The sequence below is a fragment of the Rana temporaria genome, chromosome 6, assembly GCF_905171775.1.
Source record: "Rana temporaria chromosome 6, aRanTem1.1, whole genome shotgun sequence".
In the NCBI taxonomy this organism is placed as follows: Eukaryota; Metazoa; Chordata; class Amphibia; order Anura; family Ranidae; genus Rana; species Rana temporaria.
In genome coordinates this window covers 186712301-186736583 of record NC_053494.1, presented here as the reverse complement: position 1 = coordinate 186736583, position 24283 = coordinate 186712301, and the positions used below count along the sequence as shown (strand labels likewise).

The window sequence follows — 24283 nt, the reverse complement described above, 5'->3', positions numbered from 1 at the left end:
TACACCGCACAGACTCCTGGGAATGTAGTGGGTGTAACTTTCCAGGAGTCTGTGCACTCCCCAGTCTCGAAGAATCATGTGACTTGGACAGTACAGGTGCTGAAACCTGATCTGAAACCTATTACACTGCTTGTGAAGCACTGAGCATGTGCGAGATATGCAAGGCTGAAATCCAGGAAGTCATACAGTCTGGCTTCATGATGCCCACACTTAAGATGGCCCCAGTCAATCTCTATTTTATAAAGTGTCTAAATGCTGTAACAACCTAACAAAACGGACCTTAGTTTACAGACTAACTTTACTAGAATACATTAAGCTTGTGTATTACAGGGGTATTTATATTTAAAAAGTGAAATTGTGGCCGGAACTCCGCTTTAAGAATAGCTGAATAGCTGTACTTTAATTTAATAATGTAATCACTGCCTGTATTCTCATTATTTCTCTTTTATATCTTATATCTTAATTATTGACTCGCTTAGGTTTGACCTGAAAACGCTTCCTGTGGACTTTGTGGAATGTTTGATGAGGTTCATGCCCACAGAGGCAGAGGTCAAGGTTTTACGGACTTATGAACGGGAAAAAAAGCCCATGGAGAACTTGACGAATGAGGATCGCTTTATGATGCAGTTCAGCAAGATAGAGCGCCTGATGCAGAAGATGACCATCATGGCGTTCATTGGAAACTTCTCCGAAAGCATCCAGATGTTAACACCGGTATAGATAAAGGGCCAGATTCTCGTATCTCCGCGCAATTTTGGGCAGGCGTAACGTATCTGATTTACGTTGCGCCTCCGCAACTTACACGGGCAAGTGCTGTATTCTCAAAGCACTTGCTCCGTAAGTTGCGGCGGCGTAGCGTAAATCGGCCGGTGTAAGCCCGCCTAATTCAAATTTGGATCAGGGGGGCGTGTTTTATGTAAATCTACTGTGACCCGACGTGATTGACGGTTTTCCCGAACGGCGCATGCGCCGTCCGTGTAATTTCCCAGTGTGTATTGCTCCAAAGTACGCCGCAAGGACGTCATTGGTTTCAACGTGAACGTAAATGACGTCCAGCCCCATTCACAGACGACTTACGCAAATGACGTAACTTTTTCAAATTTCGACGGGGGAACGACGGCCATACTTAACATTGATGCGCCACACTTATGCCACCATATAGCAGGGGCAACTATACGCCGGGAAAAGCCTAACGTAAATGTTGTAACTTTACTGCGTCGGCCGTGCGTACGTTCGGGAATTCGCGTATCTACCTAATTTGCATACTTGACGTGGAATTCGAAGGAAGCGCCACCTAGCGGTCAAAAAAAAAATGTAGTTTAGATCCGACGGCGTAAGAGACTTACGCCTGTCGGATCTAATGGATATCTATGCGTAACTGATTCTAAGAATCAGTCGCATAGATACGACGGGTCAGATTAGGACTTACGACGGCGTACATGGCGCTGCGCCGTCGTAAGTCCTTTGAGAATCTGGGCCAAAGAGTCAGGTTTTTCTAACCTTGAATCAGTGCTGACTATACTTAGTAGCCTATTGTTTTATGATAAGGTCAAATAGTCAAGGCTCTCCATTGTTCTGCATCAGTTTTTATGAGTTTACGTTTTAAATTTTTAAATGATATTTTTGACTGAATTTACTATTTTGTTATGTTTATTCTAGCAACTTCATGCAATAATAGCTGCCTCAGTCTCCATTAAGTCTTCTCAGAAGCTAAAGAAAATACTAGAGGTATGTTATGGATTTGTACGGAGATATGTCCAGTAACATTATGTGTCGGCCCTATTTTGAGTTGCGCTAAAATATGACAAATTGTTTCCTTTTTATGCAGATTATCTTGGCCCTTGGGAATTACATGAACAGCAGTAAACGTGGAGCCGTGTATGGGTTTAAACTTCAAAGCTTAGACTTGGTAAGTAAGTAGGCCAATGATACATTAGCATCAGTGTAACCAGCAAAAGGAGACTAATGCCCTGTACACACGATCGGAATTTCCGATGGAGTAAAATCCGATGGAATTTTCCGTTGGAATTCCATTCAAGCTGTCTTGCATACACACTGTCAGACCAAATTCCAACTGTCCAAAACGCAGTGACGTAAAACACTACGACGAGCCGAGAAAAATTAAGTTCAATGCTTCCGAGCATGCGTCGACTTGATTCTGAGCATGCGTGTTTTTTTCTCCGTTCGGAGTTCCACACAGACGATCGGAAACTCCGATAGGATTTTTTTTCCATCGGAAAAAAAATAAAACATGTTCTATTTCTAAACTTCGACGAAAAAAAGTCAGATGGGGCCCACACATGGTCGGAATATCCAATGAAAAAATTCCGTCTGACTTTTTTCATCGGAAATTCTGATCGTGTATACAAGGCATAAAAGTGTTCTTAGGACTTTAAAGTTGTTGTAAACCTCTGAAAAAAGATGAACAAAGCATGTCCCTCTAGTGCGCATATGCCTAAATCAAAAGCACTTAGTGTGATTTCAGTCTTCTCTGTCATTCCTCTACAGTCTGCATAAATCACTTCTGACAGGTTATGCCAACACCACAGAATTTGAAGGAAGGCCCTGCCCCCATTCCCTTCCAGCACACAGAAAGTGATTGACAGCCCTAGCTTTGCTTTTTCCTGTGGAAATGTGTAGAGGGGGGGTGTGGTCCATATCCTCCACTCAGGTCTCAGATTACACTCACCTCCCTGCTCTATGTTGTGCAGTGTGTAATGTCAGGTCCCCGCACCCTGCCTGCTGGACCTGAGACATAGCCTTGGATATGTGTGTTTTAGAAGGCTGTAGAGAAGAGAGTGTTGCAGATAAACAGGTACAAATTATGTAGGATATGTTTCATCTCTGTGTATCACCTGAGGCTTGTCATTTAAGTGGGTATATGTACAGGTTCATACCCACTTTATGGACAACTTGAGCTGTGAATGCTGTGCCTTAAAGCAGTAGTAAACCGCACTTCCCCCCCCCCCCCCCCCTGCAAGGTGGCATTGCATATTAGCACATTATGAAATACTTACCTTAGAAGAAAGCCCCCCAGTGGCGCGCTGCCACTGCTGACAGGGCTTCCATCTTCACCCAGTCTTCCTTCCAGGTTCCCATGCCTGGGCTGTCTAATTGGCAGAGCCGCGATCATGTCACGAATCGCGGCACGGAGCTCTGAAGGGCTTGCATGAGTGAGTGAGAGACTTGTAAAGCGCAACACATGCGAACTGAATCGCCTCTGGGCGCTGTATCCATTTCACGGGTAAGGAACCCCTTGACCTCAGAAGAGATGGGTTTTAATCTTTCTCCTGAAGGCCAAGTGGTCCGACTCCAGTGGGATGGTGGTTGGCAGTGCATTCCACAGGCGAGGTCCCTGGACTGCAAATCTTCGATCTCCTTTGGACTTGTATCTGGCCTTGGGTATCTGGGGTAGGTTTTGATTGGTGGATCGCAGAATGCGATTGGGGTTATGGGCTTTTATTTTTTCGCATAGATATTGGGGGGCGTTGCCTTGAATACACTTATGTATTAGGCAGAGTGCCTTGAAGGTGATTCTGTCTTTTACTGGCAACCAATGAAGGGATCTCAGTGAAGGTGAGATTGATTCCCATGTTTTTTTTCCAGTCACTAGTCGAGCGGCCGTATTTTGGACGACTTGCAGACAAGTGATTTGGTATTTGGGGAGTCCTAGATAGAGGGCATTTGCGTAGTCGAGTCTGGAATTGATGATTGTTCCCACCACGACTACAATGTCCTCTTTCGGGATAAAGGGCGTGAGTCTGCGTAGTAGGTGCAGCAGATGGTGGGATCCGCTGACTACTGACCCTATTTGTGCATCCATTGTCATGTAGGTATCGAAAATGACTCTGAGACTTTTCACTTTGGTGCTAGGGGTGATAGTTTTACCCAGAATGGGCGGGGGAGTCCATGTTGACGCGGGGTGATTTTTCCGGTTGGCGTGAAACAGGAGAAGTTCTGTTTTTGAACTGTTGAGTTTAAGATAACTGTTTGTCATCCAGTTATCTATTAGAGTATGACGTACCTTCAGAGCACGTGTTGGCAACAGTGCAAGTTTAGGAAGTATTCACTGTATCTACAGGTAAGCCTTATTATAGGCTTACCTGTAGATACAAGTCAAAAAGAAGCATTTAATACCACTGTAAATATGAAGACAAAGGGTGAAGGAATAGACACCAGCATCACCTGTGGTCTACCTGCAGCTGTTCATTCTGCATTACTGACTTGATAGAGGCTGGACCTTGCTTCCTTATATCAGAGCTGCTCCCCTGATGACTGGTGATCAGATGACTGATACAAGAATAATCAAGCAGCAGCAGGGGGTGCAGAAAGCACAGATGCCAAGAATTAATGAAGTAGAAGCAGGGAGAGCATTGCACTGCAGGTTCTCAGGTATGGCTTCCTCTCCAGCAAGGAGAACAGTGAGCAACGTAGTAGTGACATCAACAAGTCCCCCTCCAAAATACTTGTTGATCCTGACATAAAAGTTCCTGATCAGGCGGTTCCTGTTGTGGGGTAGCTCCGTCCACGTTTCCCAGTTTTCTTCTGAGCGGTTATTCTTTTACATACACCCCTAAAGGGAACAGCACACATTGGGCCAGATTCACGTAGAATTGCGGCCGTGTAACGTAACCCGTTTACGTTACACCGCCGCAAGTTTTCAGTGTAAGTGCCTGATCCACAAAGCACTTACCTGTAAACTTGCGGCGGTGTATCGTAAACACGTCCGGCGCAAGCCCGCCCAATTTAAATGGGGTGGGTACCATTTAAATTAGGCGCACTCCCGCACCGGACGTACTGCGCATGCTCAGTTTTGAAATTCCCGCCGTGCTTTGCGCGATGTGACGTCATTTTTTAGAACGGCGACGTGCGTAGCGTCCATTCGTATTCCCGGACGTCTTACGCCAAAACAAAAAAAAATTGAAATTCGACCCGGGAACGACGGCCATACTTTAACATGGCTCGACTAAAGTTAAGCCATGTTAAAGCAGGTGTAAATTTGCGACGGGAAAAAATTACTAGCGACGACCTAACGACGGGAAAAACCTTTGTGGATCGCCGTAACTGCTAATTTGCATACCCGGCGCTGGAATACGACGCAAACTCCCCCCAGCGGCGGCCGAAGTATTGCATCCTAAGATCCGACGGTGTAAGTCAATTACACCTGTCGGATCTTAGGGCTGTCTATGCGGAACTGATTCTATAAATCAGCCGCATAGATACGACAGGAGATACGACGGTGTATCAGGAGATACGCCGTCGTATCTCCTCTGTGAATCTGGCCCATTGCTATTGGCACACACTACTTAGCCAGGAGCCACAGTTTTCATTATTAGGAAGCCTGTCCAGAGCAATGATGGGCAACCAGTTCAGGAATGAGTTCATGTAGAAAGAAAGTGGCTGGATGAAGCTTGAGAACATTAGCAGAGACTGGGACATTAGCAAGGACTGAGATATAAAATAGGATGGAAAAGAGTGTCTTATGGAAGAAAAAAGGGCATATCTACTTTAAAACATTTGTATAAAATGTTTTATATTTATTGTAATCAATCATATCTGTTTTATTTTATACAGCTTCTGGACACCAAGTCAACAGACAGAAAACAGACATTGTTGCACTATATATCCAATGTTGTACGGGATAAGTACTCGCTGGTCGCTCTGTTCTTCAATGAACTCCACTATGTGGAGAAAGCTGCCGCAGGTACGATCATTGTAGGATTGCTATCCTCGGCTGCTTCTCATTAAAGCTTTGTCACTCTGAAGATGCCCATAAATGGGAAGGAAGCTTCACTGTATGTTATAAATAAGTTGTTTTATTATACTCAAACATGCTGATGTGTGATTTACTTTTTTATATGCACTTTTTCGCCCAATGTTTAATTACAGTCATTTGAAATGTGACAGCAAGAGATTGTCTGGTGCTACCGGGAAGGGGCAGAAATGTGGTAACATGCGGTTGTCTGGTACTATCTGGAAGGGGCAGAAATGTGGCAACATGTGGTTGTCCGGTACTACCGGGAAGGGGCAGAAACGTGGTAACATGGGGTTGTCTGGTACTACCGGGAAGGGGCAGAAATGTGGTAACATGGGGTTGTCTGGTACTACCGGGAAGGGGCAGAAATGTGGTAACATGGGGTTGTCTGGTGCTACCAGGAAGGGGAAGAAATGTGGCAACATGGGGTTGTCTGGTACTACCGGGAAGGGGCAGAAATGTGGCAACATGGGGTTGTCTGGTACCACCGGGAAGGGGCATAATTGTGGTAACATGTGGTTGTCTGGTACTACCGGGAAGGGGCAGAAATGTGGCATCATGGGGTTGTCTGGTACCACCGGGAAGGGGCATAATTGTGGTAACATGTGGTTGTCTGGTACTACCGGGAAGGAGCAGAAATGTGGCAACATGTGGTTGTCCGGTACTACCGGGAAGGGGCAGAAATGTGGAAACATGGGGTTGTCCGGTACTATCGGGAAGGGGCAGAAATGTGGCAACATGGGGTTGTCTGCTACTACTGGTAAGGGGCAGAAATGTGCCAACATGGGGTTGTCTGGCACTTTTGGGAAGAATCTACTTCCAAATATGAATGGTGCTCCTATGTGCCACAGGTTATAAAGTAGAGGGTGATACTAAAACTGTGCACAAGATGGCAGTAGAAACCAAATGTGCAAAAAGCAAAAACAGCTTTTAAAATGCAACTGTGAAAAACGATATCCAGGGCGAATAAAATTCTTGTATAACAAATAATGATAAAATAATCAGTGCTCATAGTAATAAACATCAACATCTCAATAAATAAATAATGTCTCTAAAATAATCCTGGGCTGCAAGTGTGAGGAGTGAATAGTGGTGCTCCAATCTTAAGCGTGCAAACTATGAAGTAAGTAAGAGGTGTCTCTTCATTCCATGCAGTGACACCTCTATGTGACGTGGCCTCTCACCTTACTACTGTAAGGTAACAGCATGGGGAAAAATCAATCATTTCGAAATCCTCTGTAGGTCTTTGCATGGCTAGCTGGTGGCTTCGATATGCTGTCTGTTTCTTTTAAGGGTCCTCTTCCCATGAATCCAAGAATCCAAGAGTCAGTATGGGCTAGGGAATGCTGGAGTAGTCAAATTATTTAGCAGTGTAGTTGCCGTTGTATCTCTGAGTCCGGCCGGTCGTATCTATGCGCCTGATTCATAGAATCAGATACGCCTAGATTCGACTAAGATCCGACCGACGTAAGTCTCTTACGCCGTCGGATCTTAACTGCATATTTACGTTGGCCTCTAGGGACGTGTACACTGATTTACGCCAAGAATATGTAGCTAGATAAGCAAATTCACGAACGTATGCCCGGCCGACGCAGTACATTTACGCCGTTTACGTTAGGCTTTTCCCGGCCTATAGTTACCCCTGCTATATGAGGCGTATCCTATGTTAAGTATGGCCGTCGTTCCCGCGTCGAATTTTGAAAATGTTACGTCGTTTGCGTAAGTCGTCCGTGAATGGGGCTGGACGTCATTTACGTTCACGTCCAATCCAATGACGTCCTTGCGGCGTACTTTGGAGCAATGCACACTGGGAAATTCCACGGACGGCGCATGCGCCGTTCGGGAAAACGTCAATGACGTCAGGTCAAGCCTGATTAACATAACACACGCCCACCTCTTCAGCATTTGAATTAGGCTGGCTTACGCCGGGCTATTTACGCTACGCCGCCACAACTTTCTTTTAAGAATACGGCACTTGCCTGTAAAAGTTGCGGAGGCGTAACGTAAATAGGATACGTTACGCCCGCACAAAGAAGCGCCATTCTACCTGAATCTACCCCCTTGTGTATATCATTTCAATATTTGCTGGAGTTTAGCTTTTTTTAATGTAAGTTTTGTGATATTAGATGATCTGTTTGAATTCTTTTCCTCTGTTTTAGTGGGCATGTACATTATAGCACAAAGCTATGTAATCACAAAGTCTGACTGACCATCTGGTCCTCATGGCCTGATTCTTGCACGCACATATTCAAAAACACGTGCAAAATAATCTGAGCTCAATGTTGGTTTGTACCTGTGCATTGCTTCCCCAAGCCCTGATCCCTTTTTTGTATTTACTTGTACTGGGCTTTTATGGTTATATAGTCTTTCTGTGCAGTGTGAGCTCCTTCACATGGCCATAGAAGGTATTGCATTTATATTCCAATGTTGCATGAATTTACAGTGAACCGTGAGTATTGTTTTGCAGTCTCCCTTGAAAATGTCCTATTGGATGTGAAAGAACTTCATCGAGGGATGGATCTGACAAAACGAGAGTACACCATGCATGACCACAACATCATGCTCAAAGAATTTATACAGATCAATGAAGGGAGGCTGAAGAAGTTGCAGGACGATGCCAAAATCTCTCAAGTAAGTCACAACTAAATGGCTTGTTTTTCCTTAACCACTTGACAAACCCACTTGGGAAAAAAATCATTTTTTTGAATTAAAAAATAAGACAACAATAATTTTTGCCCAATTTTTTTATGTATTGTGAAAGATAATGTTACGCCAAGTAAAATGAAACCCAACATGACACGCTTAAAAATTGCGCCCGCTCGTGGCATGGCGTCAAACTTTTACCCTTAAAAATCTCGATAGGTGACGTTTAAAAAATTCTACAGGTTGCATTTTTTGAGCTACAGAGTAGGTCTAGGGCTAGAATTATTGCTCTCGCTCTAACGATCGCGGCGATACCTCACTTGTGTGGTTTGAACACCGTTTTCATATGCGGGTGCTACTCGCGTATGCGTTCGCTTCTGTGCGTGAGCTCATCGGGACGGGGCGTTTTAAAAAAAAAAATTTTTGTTTTCTTATTTATTTTTATAATTTTTTACACTGAAATGAAAAAAATATATATATATCACTTTTATTCCTATTATAAGGAATGTAAACATCCCTTGTAATAGAAAAAAGCATGACAGGTCCTCTTAAATATGAGATCTGGGGTCAAAAAGACCTCAGATCTCATATTTGGGCTTAAATGCAAAAAAAGAAAAAAAATATTAAACTGTAATTTTTTCAAATGACAGAAAAAAAAAATGTTGCTTTAAGACGCTGGGCGGGACTGACGTTTTGACGTCACTTCCGCCCAGCAGAGATATGGGGACGGGTGGGGGCGATTTTTCCCTCACTCGCATTCCCACACAGGTGCCGAACGGACCCGATCTCCTCCGCCGCTACCGACGGCTCCGGTAAGCGGCGGAGGGCGCGGGAGAGCGGCGGGAGGGGGGGCCTCTCCCGCCACCGATAACGGCGATCTCGCGGCGAATCCGCCACGGAGACCGCCGTTATCGTTTACAGGACCGTTGGCACTAAAGATCGATACCTCGGTTGTGGCAGCAGCTGCTGCCGTTACCGAGATATCCATCTTTAAAAACAGGACGTACTTTGGCAATGGGCCGGTTGCCAAGTGGTTAAAGATATTTGATGTCCTCATCCAGTGATTGGCTCTGAAAGATGCCTAAACCCCAGATCTTTTACTTCTTTTTTTAACCACTTCAGCCCTGGACCATTTTGTTGCTAAAGGACCAGGCCCCTTTTTGCGATTCGGCACTGCGTCACTTTAACTGACAATTGCGCGGTCATGTGACGTGGCTCCCAAACAAAATTTAGGTTCTTTTTTCCCCACAAATAGAGCTTTCTTTTGGTGGTATTTGATCACCTCTGCGGTTTTTATTTTTTGCGCTATAAACAAAAATAGAGTCACAATTTTGAAAAAAAAACAATATTTTTTACTTTTTGCTATAATAAATATCCCCAAAAAAGATATATAAACATTTTTTTCCCCTCAGTTTAGGCCGATACGTATTCTTCTACATATTTTTGGTAAAAAAAAAAACTCAATAAGCGTTTATTGATTGGTTTGCGCAAAAGTTATAGCATCTACAAAATAGGGGATAGTTTTATGGCATTTTTATTAATATTTTTTTTTACTAGTAATGGCAGCGATCAGCGATTTTTATCACGAATGCTACATTATGGCGGACACATCGGACACATTTTTGGGACTATTGTAATTTTTACAGCGATTAGTGCTATAAAAATGCACTGATTACTGTGAAAATGGCACTGGCAGTGAAGGGGTTAACCAGTAGGTGGCGCTGTAGGGGTTAAGTGTTTCCTAGGGAGTGCTTCTTACTGTAGGGGGGGTGGGCTGTGTGTCACATGACACTGATCTCCGCTCCGACTTCACGGACTGGAGATCAGTGTCATTGTCACTAGGCAGAGCGGGGAGACGCTTACACAAGCATCTCCCCGCTCTATCTCTCCAAGAGACGATTGCGGGTGTCCCTGCGGCGATCGAGTCTGTGGGACCCACGGTCGGGCTCACGGAGAAAGCGTCAGGGTCGCGAGCGCGGCAGCAGCAGCGCACGCGACCACACGGCGGCATCTTAAGGCCTCGTACAGACGAGCGGACATGTCCGATGAAAACGGTCCGCGGACAGAGAACGCGTTGACGTAGACGACACCGACGTTCTCTATCGCGCGAGTTCAATGCTTCCACGCATGCGTCAAATCAATTTGACGCATGCGCGGGATTTCGGTCCGCTGGTTAGACGTACTAACCAGCGGACATGTCCGACGGACAGCTTTCCAGCGGACATGTTTCTTAGCATGCTAAGAAACATTTGTCCGCTGGAAATCTGTCCGCTAGCCTGTACACACGATCGGATCTGTCCGCTGAAACTGGTCCGCGGACCAGTTTCAGCGGACATGTCCGGTCGTGTGTACGAGGCCTAAGGGGTACGTAAATATACAGGAGGCGGTCCTTCAGCGGTTAAACTACCTGATGCCTCTGCCTGAATTATCTAGAATAGGGGTCTACAGACTTTCCAAACAAAGGGCAAGTTTACTGTACTATAGACTTCAGGGCAGTGGGGGTAGAACATGTCACAGGTCCAGCATGAGTGAGAATAAACATGGCCTCAAGGTTGGTAGTCATTAGTAGGAGTAATAGTACCCCATCATTGGTATCCGTGGAAGAAATAGTGCCCCATTGCTGGTGTCAGTGGGAGGAATAGTGCTTCATATCATTGGAAGAAATAGTGTCCCAAGAGCCAGATAAAGTTTAGCAAAGGGCCACTTCTGGTCCATGGGCCTGAGTTTGGAGACCCCTGATCTAGAACACTATATACTGCACTCTGCATGCAGAGGAGATACATTTTGGGCCGCTGTTATAGTCAAATGGTCATTCCACCCAAAATGACATTTCAATTGCTGGTGGACTTTGGTGGGTTGAATTACCTGCTGATTTTCTTTACTTGTTTTCTAATATTGAACTCTCCCATGTGTGGTACCTGGAATGTTTACTGTTGTCATTCATCTTTCTAATATACCGTATTTATCGGCGTATACCGCACACTTTTTTCCCCTTAAAATCAGGGGGAAATCGTGGGTGCGCGATATACACCGATCCCCGCTGTCTCTCCGAGAGCCGAGCCGAGTGTACTGCGCACTCGGCTAGGCTCGGCCACGCTCGGCTCCGCCCCACGCCGCAGCCTAGAGCCGAGCCGAGTGTACTGCGCACTCGGCTAGGCTCGGCCACGCTAGGCTCCGCCCACAGCCACGCCAGAGGAGCCGAACACACAGGAAATCCGGCTCCTCTCGGCTCGCGCCAAAATCCAAAAACGAACACCGGACACGCTCACCTGGATGGAGGCCGTAGATGGACACGCTGGACGGAGACGGACACCTGGATGGAGGCCGCAGACGGACGCCTCCAAAGCCGCAGACGGACCCCACGCAAGGAAGCCGCAGACGGACGCCGGACAAGGCCGCCGATGGACGCAGGGCAAAGTTTTCTTTTTTTTTTTCTTTTTTACCTTGCTAAGCTTGGGGTGCGCGTTATACGCCGGGGCTGGGCGCGGTATACCCCGATAAATACGGTATGTCATATATCAGTGGAAAGTGGCAGATAAGGTTCCCCAAACTGAAATGGTTTACTAAATGAGTAGAGCATGTCCACTTTGCAAAGGAATTTCCACTTAGCTTAGTGAATGAGGTGAAGCTCTGTTGGCGTCCAACATCCAATCTTGTTCAAGCAAAAATCCTGTTTTTATGTAAAGCTTTTTCCCACGTCATCCAATCATTTTTTTTCTTTCATTGTTCCATACTGTGTTTGCAGATAGAAAGCTCCTCTAGGATTATTAGCAGATGATTAATGGAAACAATGTAATGTGATAAGGCTTTGCTGAAATAAATAATGAAGATTTCCTGTTGTTTTGCAGGATGCCTTTGATGAAGTAGTGAAATATTTTGGTGAAAATCCTAAAACCACTCCTCCATCTGTATTCTTCCCTGTTTTCGTCCGATTCGTGAAAGCCTACAAGGTCAGAAGATTGTCATACAGGATCAACCAAGAGAATAAGCGTCAGCTCTTCTGTCAGCTTTTTAGTTCTGTTTCACATTTGTTTGTCTTTGTCATATTTGCTATACTTTCTTCTATAATACCCTATAGAAAAATGTAAAAAAATCGAATTTCTTCATCAATTTAGGCCAATATGTATTCTGCTACATATCCTTGGTAAAAAAAAAATCCCAACAAAGCCCCTCACACACAGGGGCCCGGATTCACAAAGCACTTACGCCGACGTATCTCCATATACGCCGCGTAAGTGTAAGTATGCGCCGTCGTGAAAATAGGCTTTATCCGACCGACGTAACTTTCCTACGCCGTCATATCGTGGGCGCATATTTACGCTGGGCGCATTTGCCTCTCCCATTGATTTTCTATGCACATATGCAAATGAGGGAGATACGCCGATTCATGAACTTAGTTACGCCCGGCGCATAATATACGTGGTTTGCGTAAGTCGTACGTCCGGCGTAAAGTTATTCCCATATAGGAGGCGCAACTCATGCAAAGGTATGGACCAGGGAACACAAGCCGTCGTATCTTTTGTCGTTTACGTTGTACGTGAATATGACATGGGGTAGGTAACGTTCACGTCGTAGGCAGTGATCCGTCGTATCTTAGGGAGTGGTTCCGACGTGATTCTGAGCATGCGCACAGGGATGCGGCCCATCATTTGCATGGGGTCACGCCTCATTAGCATGGCTCACGCCCACTTCCACCTACGCTGGCTTACGCCGAGGAAACCCAGCGTATCTTTAAGAGCAAGTGTGAATCCAGTGCTTGCCTCTGTGTGCTGCGCCGGCAAAGCGTAAAAGAGATACACTACGGCGGCATAAATATGCGCCGATGTATGTGAATCTGGGCCTATCAGTTTTTCTACAGGTTTTTTCTTCAGGTTTACCAAAACCCCCGCTGAGCAAGCGGAGTCCGTGAAAAGGACACTGCTCACATTAAAAATAAGAAGAATAAAATAATGTTTTAATTAATTTATGGCTTTTATATGTATCTGTAAATCAGCTTGAACGTCTACTAGCATAGTCAGTATGGTAATTAGAGGTGGTAAAGGAAGAAAAATGAATTGTATATATAATTTTTTATATTTTTTTGCATGTTTCAGTCAGTTCAGTATGAATATTGGACAGGTTTTCATGTGTTAAAATTCTACTTATGGCAAGTTATTCTCAATTCTCTTTCATTTTCTGTCTCTCAGCTAGCAGACGAGGAGAATGAACTAAGAAAAAAACAGGAACAGGCCCTCATGGAGAAACTCTTAGAACAAGAAGCCATGATGGACCAACAAGATCAAAAGGTTCCGCTCTATTAATCTGCTAGAAAAACTTGTGTTTGTTTTATTGTTCACCTGAAACAGCTTTACATTTAAAGTGGTAGTAAACCACCAACCAGGGCCGATCCTAGGGTCACAGACACCTGGGTGCAGAAATATTTCTGGCGCCCCCCACATGGGCGTGGTCATCTTACCAACTCTTCCCTTTACAAATGTTTCTGTGGAAACACAGTGGCAGCGGCGGTGACCGGCAGAGAGAGCCGCCTCTGGACATGAGTGAGTGAGTGAGAAACTTATATAGCGCAACACATGCAAACTGAATCGCCTCTGGGCGCTTGGACAAGGACAAGGAGAGGAGGAGGAGGCAGGGGAGCACTCTGGCGCTTCAGTGCCCCCACCTCTGTGGCTCCTGGGTGCACTGCACCCCACGCACCCGCCTAGGATCAGCCCTGCCACCAACTATTTTTTTTTTAAAACTGCAAGGAAAAGCCATATTGTGCTAGTATGCGGGAGCCGCTGTTTACGGCACAGGACTCTGAAGGATAGGCCCGGGTGCTCCGGTGATGTCACCAGCTGCATGTACAGTAAATATTTACAGTACCTATAGGTAAGCCTTATTATAGGCTTACCTATAGGTAAAAGTCAATCAATGGGAGTTTTCTCCTGCTTTAAGACCAGCATAATTAAAAAACTTAGATACAGTATTAATTTGATAGCATTTGTTCAGCTGGGATGTGGATTTTATTTCTGATGCAAAAATACAGTAGATGCACCATCTAGTGGATACAACTTTGTATAGGAAACATTGTCATCAATAACATGGCATAGCCATGAAAAAACAATTTTTTACCAATGATTTTTTACCAAGATATCCAATCACCGGTATATTGATCCTTAGAACCCCATATAGTGTAAATTGGTTTCAGTAGGTGACCCTATTTATACATTTCAGAGTCCCAACAATGGATCCTGAATATGTGTTGCTTATCTCCGTGGTGGATAATAGTGATGAATGTGAAAGTCAACCTATAGCAACCAGTGCTAAAGAAGTTAATGCCTGTGGGCAATGGGAATAGATGCCCTATTGCCAAAAAAAATAAAAATAAATGAAGTTTTGACTATCAAGCATATTCATTTATAAGGTGGCACACTCACGACTGACACGCACCTTATACTAGGATTGAATCACACATTTTATCGCCTACATTTTTCATTTATTACATTTTTTTTGCCAATAGGGCATCTATTCCCATTGCCCACAGGCATTAACTTCTTTAGCACTGGTTGCTATAGGTTGACTTTCACATTCATCACTATTATCCACCACGGAGATAAGCAACACATATTCAGGATCCATTGTTGGGACTCTGAAATGTATTAATAGGGTCACCTACTGAAACCAATTCGGGGGTCCTTCTCATGAGCCCACCGCACAGAGGTGTCCGACAATTTTCACACACACCCTCACACTATATGGGGTTCTAAGGATCAATACACCCGTGATTGGATATCTAACCACCACCCTTAGGCTGCGCCACTACCCCTATATTACACCACTTCAATTTTATCTTATACTCCACCTTATCTTAATTTTATCTTATACTCCACCCATACCGTAGTGCAGAATTTAATACATTTTACTTACAGCATGGGCAGAGCCGCTGTGTCCCAATATGAGAAATGTATGGGTACTAGTGCATGTCCCTGACGCTCTATTCATGCAGCCGCTGGGTCCCCATACACATGAATGGGACTGTAGGCACTGGGGATGCACAGAACATCTGTGCATCCCCATGCCAGTAAAACACAACCCTGCATGGGGCATGGATGTAATAGTTCCATGTGAACGAGGCCTTAGAACTACTGATAGATTTTTATTGCAGTCTGTGTCTCCTCTGGGGAGATTCACCCTCTCTGCATGTCCCTATGACCATGGTCACCAATACAGAAAGTGATGGGAAATCCAACATTTGGTTGTTAACAAAATAGGAATAGAGAAGTCTTCCAATAGGGACACCTATCCCAGTGACAGGTGTCTAACTGGGATTTGCCTCACTTTGGAGAGGTTTCTTCAGACTTCCTGTTGTGTTTAATGGACAGGACGTGAAGGGAAATCTCCTTAACAAGACATGAATGACAAAATAAAAAAACTAACAGGGGTTTATATATAATTTCCTACATAATGTGGTTCTAAAGCCTAAACATTGTACATATCATCACAACCTCCAGCACAAAGGGTGAAACACATATATGCGGCCCCATGTAAAAAAAAGCCCAGTGCAGTGAGACCGCGTATATGTGTTACGTTGGCGTGAAGGGGTTAATGTATTCCTTGCATTAAGGTGAATTTTTTATAGGTATCAATTCCCCCCCCCCCCCCCGTTTCACTTACCTGGGCCCTCATTTGATCCAGCGCTGTGCACATCTGCAGCTCTTCTCTCCACTCACTTCTGGGTCTCGCTGGCTTTGCTGGGACACCGGGAACCATTGAAGTGGGCGGCGGGGGATGTCAATGAACGTAGCAGCGGGGCTCGGGAGCAAGCATGCATGAGTGCCCCCATGGAAACCGGTTTCCCATGGGGGCACTGGACAGAGACAGAGAGGAGGGGCCGGGAGCACCGGTGGTGGACCCGAGAATCGCTTTAAGATGATTCAAAAACATTTTGGATACACTTTGCATACATTTTAAGCTTCTTCATGCAAACATGTCCTTGCTACAATTTCAGCATGTGGTCCATTGTCTACAATAATCCAATATGTTGCTTTCTTGCAGTCTCCACATAAATCTAAACGTCAGCAGCTAGATTTAATAGCAGAGCTGAGGAGGAAACAAGTCAAAGATAATAGACATGTTTATGAAGGCAAAGATGGAGCCATTGAGGATATAATCACAGGTAAGAGCTATTATTTTTTTTTTCCAATTAACATTTTTTTTTTATTGGTATAAAGAGCTATTCTTGCGTTTTATTGGTCTGGCTTTTCATGTCCTGACCAGTCACGTAACATTGCTTTAGGCAGACTGTTGATTTTGGTAGATGGCGCTATACAGGTAGATTACACCAGCCTTTCACTGACTTGTACAAGCAGTCTAAAGGATTAGTTAAGAAATGAGCAGAAAAGATTTCAAAGCGAAAAAATGTATAGATGTTCCACCCATAAAATATCAAAATGGTAAGCATTTGAGCGGAAAAAAACATGTGTCCTTGGCTATTAGGGCATTCCCCTGTGACACAAGCAATACAGTGTTACCATAATAACATGGTACTACCCTGTGGAAGTGATTATTTTTTTCACTGGTATAAACAACCATTTTTCCTGAATGAAACTAATTAATTCGGTATCTATTGTTGGCTGTGATTGGCCCTGCCTGTACTATGTGATCACTGTGACCAATAACAGCTAGCAACACAATTGTACATAAAGAATGGCATGAAAGGAAGCCATTTATTGTTTACAGTTGTCATGTGATTTGTCGTGATTGGTCACAGCGATTGCATGGTACCGACAGCAATCTGGTACAATGATCAGTGATAAGCTGTGTCCAATGAAATATCTCACCACAGAACACATCTGGAACTTTGAAAGTCCCACCCGGCCATCCTTTTACAATAGAATGGGGGGGGAGGGGGGTGGTTGAAGAAGAATTTCAGGTATGGCATGTTTTACATAGTTACATTGGTCCATAACATTACTGCCCTGCCTTTTCATCTCGTTCAATCAGAGTATACTTTGCATTCATTGAGAAAATGCAAATCATTTTCTGAATGGCGCCATGTGCCAAGCGGTCAACCTCCTCTGTTCATAATGCACCAGGGAGCTGCTTGGCAGGGTACCTGGAAGCAAATGGAGATCAGGAGTACCTACTACAGTGATTTCCCACTCATAGAGGGATCCCACAGGCATGGTATATGCATAATTACATTGGTAAACATTGGTCCAAGCTGGACCAATGGTACTATTTAAAAGGTGCTATACCTGGAATTCTTCTTTAATTTTTTATTGCAATCTGTGACTCTACTGGGGAAATTTCACCTCACTTCCTGTCACTTGTGACAGCAGGACAAGAAATGAAGGGAGAAGTTGTCAATGTCAAAAAGGCACAAAAAGTAAAAATAACCCAATAGAGGTTCTCACTGGAGAGATTTATCACTTCCTGTGTCAACAGGATATCAGGGACACACACCACAAATCAGAACCAGACACTGGTTCTATCCTATCCACTCTTTATTCAAAACAAAAAAAAATGTTTTGGCTGGAGTTGGGCTTTAGCATACAATAGGGGTGGGGAGTAGAGAAAGTGCAGCATCCTAGAGCAGCCAATCAGATTTTGACTTACTGTAAATAAATGTGCTAGTAAAATATGAATTCTGTTTGGTTGCTTTGAGATACTACACTTTGCATTTTCTTTATTTTGTTAAAGTCTGATTTGCTATGTCAATTACCAACAATCTCACTGTATGATGTTTCATGCGTCAGCTATTACCAATTACCCGGGGTTCTTATCAGGTACTGCTCTGATTTATGTTCTTTTACTAGTCCAGTGTAGCTTGTTAGGATAAAAGCCAGCTTTTTGCTTTTTAGTGCATAGACGACTGCAGGTTGTGGATCTTCTCAGCACTGCAGCCAATAGCATGCAATCTTGTAGATGTCTAAGTAGAGGCACTGGATCTGTGTATGCCCAAGCCCTGCTTTCTCCTCCAATCACTCTGGCGGATAACTGAATCTTGCTTCTCTATGAATTACACACAGGCCCCTTTCACATGTGCGGCCCGTATGTCCGACGCATTTTCATCCATCCGTTTGCGGATGAAAACGGGGACATACATTGGTCCCTATGTGATTGCGGGTGTCAGCGGATGAACATCTGCTGACCCCCGTAATCACCCGCCTCCGCAAAGATCCGATTTTGCGGACGGAAGAAAATCCTATTTTTTCTTCCGTCTGCGGATCGGATCGGGTGAACACGGACACGCGGTCCGTGTTCATCCGACCCCCCCATAGGGGAGTGCGGAGAAAAGACAGGGCGGTCGCTGCACAGTGTGCGGGGACTGCCCTGTCAGCCGACGGCTCACTGGGGATTTTACGGAGCGATCCCCGCTGAGCTGACGGACACAGGGAGGCGGATCAATACTAATCCGCCCCGTGTGAAAGGGCCCTAACAGAATGTTTATATGTCTCATGAAAAGCTTGAGCAAATAGCTGTAATGGTACCCATATGCACTCAGGAATTGCCATTCAACATTGGTGAGTCAGCTAAACACATAGGACTTTGTCATCAGGTTAAATCAATGTATGGCAATCAATGTATGTGTCAGGCTTGGTTCACAATATACTACAAGACAGTAGTACGACTTTCATCCTACTTTGCTCTGCGACATCAGTCCTACATCAGTCATACATTGGTCCTACATCCATCCGACTTTCATGAACAGGATACTATTTTGATCCGACTTTGTGATAGTCTGACTTGTTCTTTGACCAATCAAAACAATCCCAGAGTGAGATAAATTCCTTTTACTAATGCTGTAATCACCATGTCGAATGTCAAAAGTCGGAGGGTAAGGACAAGGATCCTACTTTGATCCGACTTCAGTGATATTCAATGGGCTGAAGTAGGATCAAGGTCGGACCAAAGTAGTACAGGGAGCATTTTCAAAGTCGGACTGACTTGTGTCGGACCAGTAAGACGGCTCTCATAGGGAATCATTGATTTTCACACGTCATGCGACATGAGCTCCCAATGTCAGAGCATTTGTCGGACCAGTGTGAACCCGGCCTTAAAGCTATACACCTCTTGCTATGATCACCTCTATTACACAGAACATTTTCATATTTTAATTTCAAACCTGACTTGGAATACTGTAAAAAATATGTAAAGTTTATATGAAGTTTTTGTAGTTTTACTCATGATGGAACACAATAGTGGCCAATAATTAAACTATGAAAAGCAGACTCTTTGCCTCTGCCACCTATAGGCACAGGTCTACTCTGTCTAATGGTAAATCCATCCATGCACATTGCATAGTGGTGGAACTATTTCTCTCTCCCTCCATTTCTCCACCCATGGGTCTGAAAAGGGGTCTGCAGAGTTTAAACCATATGTAAGCAAATAAAGGAATAATCACATAATGGCTACCTAAGGTATGGATCTGCCTCCTGGCAAAGTACGATAGCTCAATGTGGACATGCAAGATCTTGAAAGGAGATCTGAAGAGATGTTTCATCTGACTGCTTTTGAGCATTACCAACACCAATCTCTTTCCATTGTAAAAGTATATCACTCAAATAAAAAGTCACACAGGCATTCCTGAGTATGGGTACCTTGACAGTGCCTAGCACTTTGTTTATTTGGTATACTCCTCTGATTCCTCTGGCTTATAATGTCAAACCAATGAGGGCATCGTAAGTAATCCTGCACTTAATACATATGTTTATTTAAAACAAAAATTACAGTAATTTTAAAGCAATATTTGCATAAAAGAGTAATTACCAGTATTTTCCTTCCTGTTACATAACAGCCTAGAAAAGGGACTCCTGAGCTGCTATACAGGTACTGACTTCCAAAAAGTCAATGCATAGACACCCGCCTACATGGAAATGCACTGTCAAGACTTTAATTGTCTCATCAAGAAACCCAGTCATTGTGACATGGGATGAGATAGGAGCGCGTTTATTCTTTGACTATCGTTATTCAGTATTTGCTTTGGCAGTTCAGGAACATGTTAGGAGAGCTCTTGAAGGCAGCATGTAACAGGTAGGTATGTACTGGAACCTTCTATTTATTGCAACGGTTTTCTTTAAGTGGAGCTAAAATATGAGAGCTGCCATTGCTAGATTATTTTCTTCACTATCTTCATCTCTACCTAATAAATCACTGACCTGAAAGATAAATGCAGGGTGAAAGCTCAGACTTCTATGGCTACATCCTTTGTTCCAGGTCTGTGACTCACTAGGTAGTGAAGCCAGGAATAGGATGTCAGTCCAGACCTTGTACCTTTAAAAACAAGGCCACTATGGCAGCTTCCTTATTTCTGTTGTTGACTTTAAAGTTTCTGGGTATAACATGTAAAAGCGCCTACTACAGAGCCTTTTATTTTGTATGGATAATGCCCCGTACACACGATCGGACTTTCCATCGGAAAAACCTTGGATGTTTTTTCCGACGGAATTCCACTCAAGCTTGGCTTGCATACACACGGTCACACAAAAGTTCTCTGAACTTTCAACTGTTAAGAACGTGGCAACGTACAACACTACGACGAGCAGAGAAAATTAGGTTCAATGCTTCTCAGCATGCATCGAATTGTTTCCTAGCATGTGTCGGAATTTTACGCATGAGAATTGCTACAGACGAGGGACATAGGAATTTTTCCCGTCTGAAAATTTGAGAACCAGCTCTCAATCTTTTGTTAGCGGAAATTCCGACAGCAGAAGTCCGATGGAGCATACACACGGTAGACATTTCCATTCAAAAGCTCACATCAGACTTTTGCTGTCGGAATTTCCAACCTTGTGTACGGGGCATAAGAGTGTGCCTGCTGAATCCTCATCATTAGAATGTAAAGTAAAGAAATTTTGTGCTAATCTACATGGGCAGCTTTAAACTCTTGCTACTTGTAGATGTAACCACTTTCCAGTACCAGTCATCAACATGATTGGAGCATTGTGTGATCATGTAAGACTGATTGCAGCTACCTGAAATTTGTGTAGCTTACTCAATTGGTCCAATATTTACTCCTTTTGCTTTGCAACCAGTTTCCACATTTAGTAATGAGTGGCTAGTTTTAGTAGAATGATTGACCTACTAAAAATCTCCTGTATACCTCTAGGCTAGTGAAGTGACTGCCAGCAAGTGGTTAAATCTCTCAGTAGAAAGCAATTAAACTGTCCTTTATAGAAAGCTCTGAAGTGCTTCCAAAAATGTAATTGGAAGATACACCAGGCTTCGGAAGCTGTCTGTGTAACCTAACAGCAACCAATTTGTTTTTTGACCTCCACTGTAATGCTGGCCTTAGATGGTGTTGAAGGAAATGAAATCTGTAGATTTCCCCATCGACACAGTCAGTGTTGATGGGGGAATCCCTCCCACAGAGCTATTGTATACTCCCGATAGGAAAAGGGGGCGGGAGGGCGCATGGGGAGCTGTCCCTGCCATGAGAACACACAGTGATTAATCGTATAAAAAATCAGCCATGCTGGTTGTACCCAAGTCTATCGATGGTACAATCAGCCTGCCCATACATGGTTTTAATCTTGTTCAGTCCCTGCTGAACTGGCTGAGATTCAAACTGTCTATGGGCAACTTGAGATTACAGAAGGAGAATGTTTGTATTCAGTTGGTTGCTGTATGGCAATACAGACAGTGAAAAGCTCAACATTACATTAGTGCTTAATGGTCAGGCCTGCATAACATCCCACTAGGCAAGGAGGAGCACACAAGTCACCACTGGAGTCACCACTTAAGGGAAGTCTGCAAAGGACAACCACATATTTTCCTATTGCTGGAAATTACCCTCCCAGCTTTGGCAACTAAGCTTTGACAGGTTAAAGAGTAAACAGGTTTAACCTTAGCATTATTAGTGTATTTGTCACTTTCCTTGGAAATTTACTTTGAATCCAAAGGATGGGATGTCAAGTCCCATCCTAGCCATATATTGGTGAATCCTCGGTTCAGGCCTCAGAATTTTGATTTATTTCTACCAAATAGGAACTGTTGGGAAAGGTGACTGAAATTTGTCTTGGGTTTATATTACTATGTAAAAAACAATGTGCACAGTGCAGATAGATCTTATATTGCTCTGACCCTATCTGAAGTCTGGTCGGTTGGAATGGGTGACCACACTTTACAATCATTGCTCTTTGCACACCTCTGAGTATTTCAAAATTTGATCTCTGAGGCAGGCTCTCAACAGCTCTCGGGTATCTGAATGTTCAAATTTGTCTGCTAGAAAATACTGTTATTCTGGTACCACTGTTACTATTTGTATTTTAATAACTGTAAGTGTCTACATGATATGCTGCTTGCTCTAATTAATCTCTACAAAGCTTTGACCTTCTGGGCTTACAAAAGCCGGCCTTGTTTATGAAGCATTGTAAAGCCTATTGCCTCAGCAGAGCACTAACCAGTGTACTAATGCAGTAGATCTTAGCTTCTTAATCAGTTGTGTTTGTCTTGTTTGGCTGTTATTTCCCATGCAGTGCTGAAGACAGTGCCATTTACCGCTCGAACAGCAAAGCGCAGCTCACGGTTTTTCTGCGAACCCGTTCTCAATGAGGAATTCCATTACTAAAAAAAATTCTCTCTCATCTGATGCTCTTAACACAAAAAGGTTGCTGTAGGTTTTCCAATACTATTTTCATATTTAGGCCTTGCCACCGATACCAGAGTGGGTTTCCTTGCCTGCTGTTTTTCTTGTGGAGTTGTGATATTTGCCATCTCATTGCATGCCATCAGCTGAACCTTCTCTCCTCCATCTTGTCTCCCACCTGTTGTGCATGAGTCATACAACAAGCTGATCAGCTACATAAAGACTGGTTTGTGAGCACTGTGAAATGAGAAGGGTTAATGTGACAAGGGAGTCTTAATGCATCTGGGATTGCGCTCAGTGATATTTTGTCAAATGTGCCATTTTTCATTGACATGTCATTTATGCATTTGTGAGAAATTACACCTAAAATGAAATTGGCTTGATGACATTTAAACAGTGTATGAGCATTGAAACCATTATCCCTGAACAAGAATGGGATAAACAGCAGAGCCTGGGCATCATTGAATATTCAACCTAACCAGGACTGGCTCCAAAATACAAGGTCTAAGGAGAATATAGGATGTTGGGCCTTATTCCTCAAAAATGAGCCTCTAGTACATGGGTGCTCAACCTGTGGCTCTCCAGCTGTTGCAAAACTACAATTCCCATAATGCCTCAGCCTTTGGGAGACATGCTTGTACCTGTCAGCGGCTTGCAATGCCTCATGGGAATTGTAGTTCCGCAACAGCTGGAGAGCCACAGGTTGAGCACCCATGCGTCTAGTATATAGATAAGTGTCCTCCACAAATCAATATAATGCATGATAATATTACCACTTTCTATCTAGTTATATGACCAAACATGCCAAAAGCATACATATATGTGCATACATCAAAACAAAACCATATATTCTGAGTGCAAATATATGCGTATGTAAGCAAAAATATATACCGGTAAGTGCATAAAAACTAAATATAAATACTGGTGTCCGTAAATATTAATAACCAACTCTGTCCAGTCCACAAAGTGTAGATTTTTCCAAAAACAAAAGTCTTTGGTCAAGTGTGAAGAAAAAAATCACTTCTCCATAAAATTCCAAATGCAGATCCTCTGTGCGCAGCTCACCAACACCCTGTGCTCTTCAGATGCGCTTTCACCTTCTATGGTGGTCAAGGATAAAAGGAGGTCAAAAACAGCTAATTTAAAATAAGCAGGTGAAATTACACTGCCATTTGGACACTTGTACTGGTATAGCTCATATAGAAATGTAAACAAACCCTGTAGTGCTCACTGCAGATATTTTAAGTAAAAATGTATAAGTATAGCCATTCCTGTGTAATCAACATCAACAGGAGTGCATGCAGGTATATACCCTC

The 24283-nt window shown here is 43.7% G+C and overlaps 1 protein-coding gene across 9 annotated transcripts in view; it reads left to right on the top strand.

Annotated features, from left to right (window-relative positions):
• Positions 1-24283, top strand: part of FMNL2 (formin like 2) — a 335632-nt gene that overhangs the window by 300255 nt on the left and 11094 nt on the right. For 6 of the 9 annotated variants that reach the window (XM_040357955.1, XM_040357954.1, XM_040357961.1 and 3 more), the window contains 8 exons: positions 480-714; positions 1660-1728; positions 1829-1909; positions 5575-5704; positions 8223-8386; positions 12247-12348; positions 13585-13683; positions 16433-16553. In XM_040357955.1, coding sequence (XP_040213889.1) covers positions 480-714; positions 1660-1728; positions 1829-1909; positions 5575-5704; positions 8223-8386; positions 12247-12348; positions 13585-13683; positions 16433-16553 — 1001 coding nt within the window. Of the gene's footprint in view, positions 1-479; positions 715-1659; positions 1729-1828; positions 1910-5574; positions 5705-8222; positions 8387-12246; positions 12349-13584; positions 13684-16432; positions 16554-22857; positions 22995-24283 lie in introns of all 9 variants that reach the window. The other 3 variants (XM_040357957.1, XM_040357963.1, XM_040357958.1) reach the window with 2 other exon arrangements.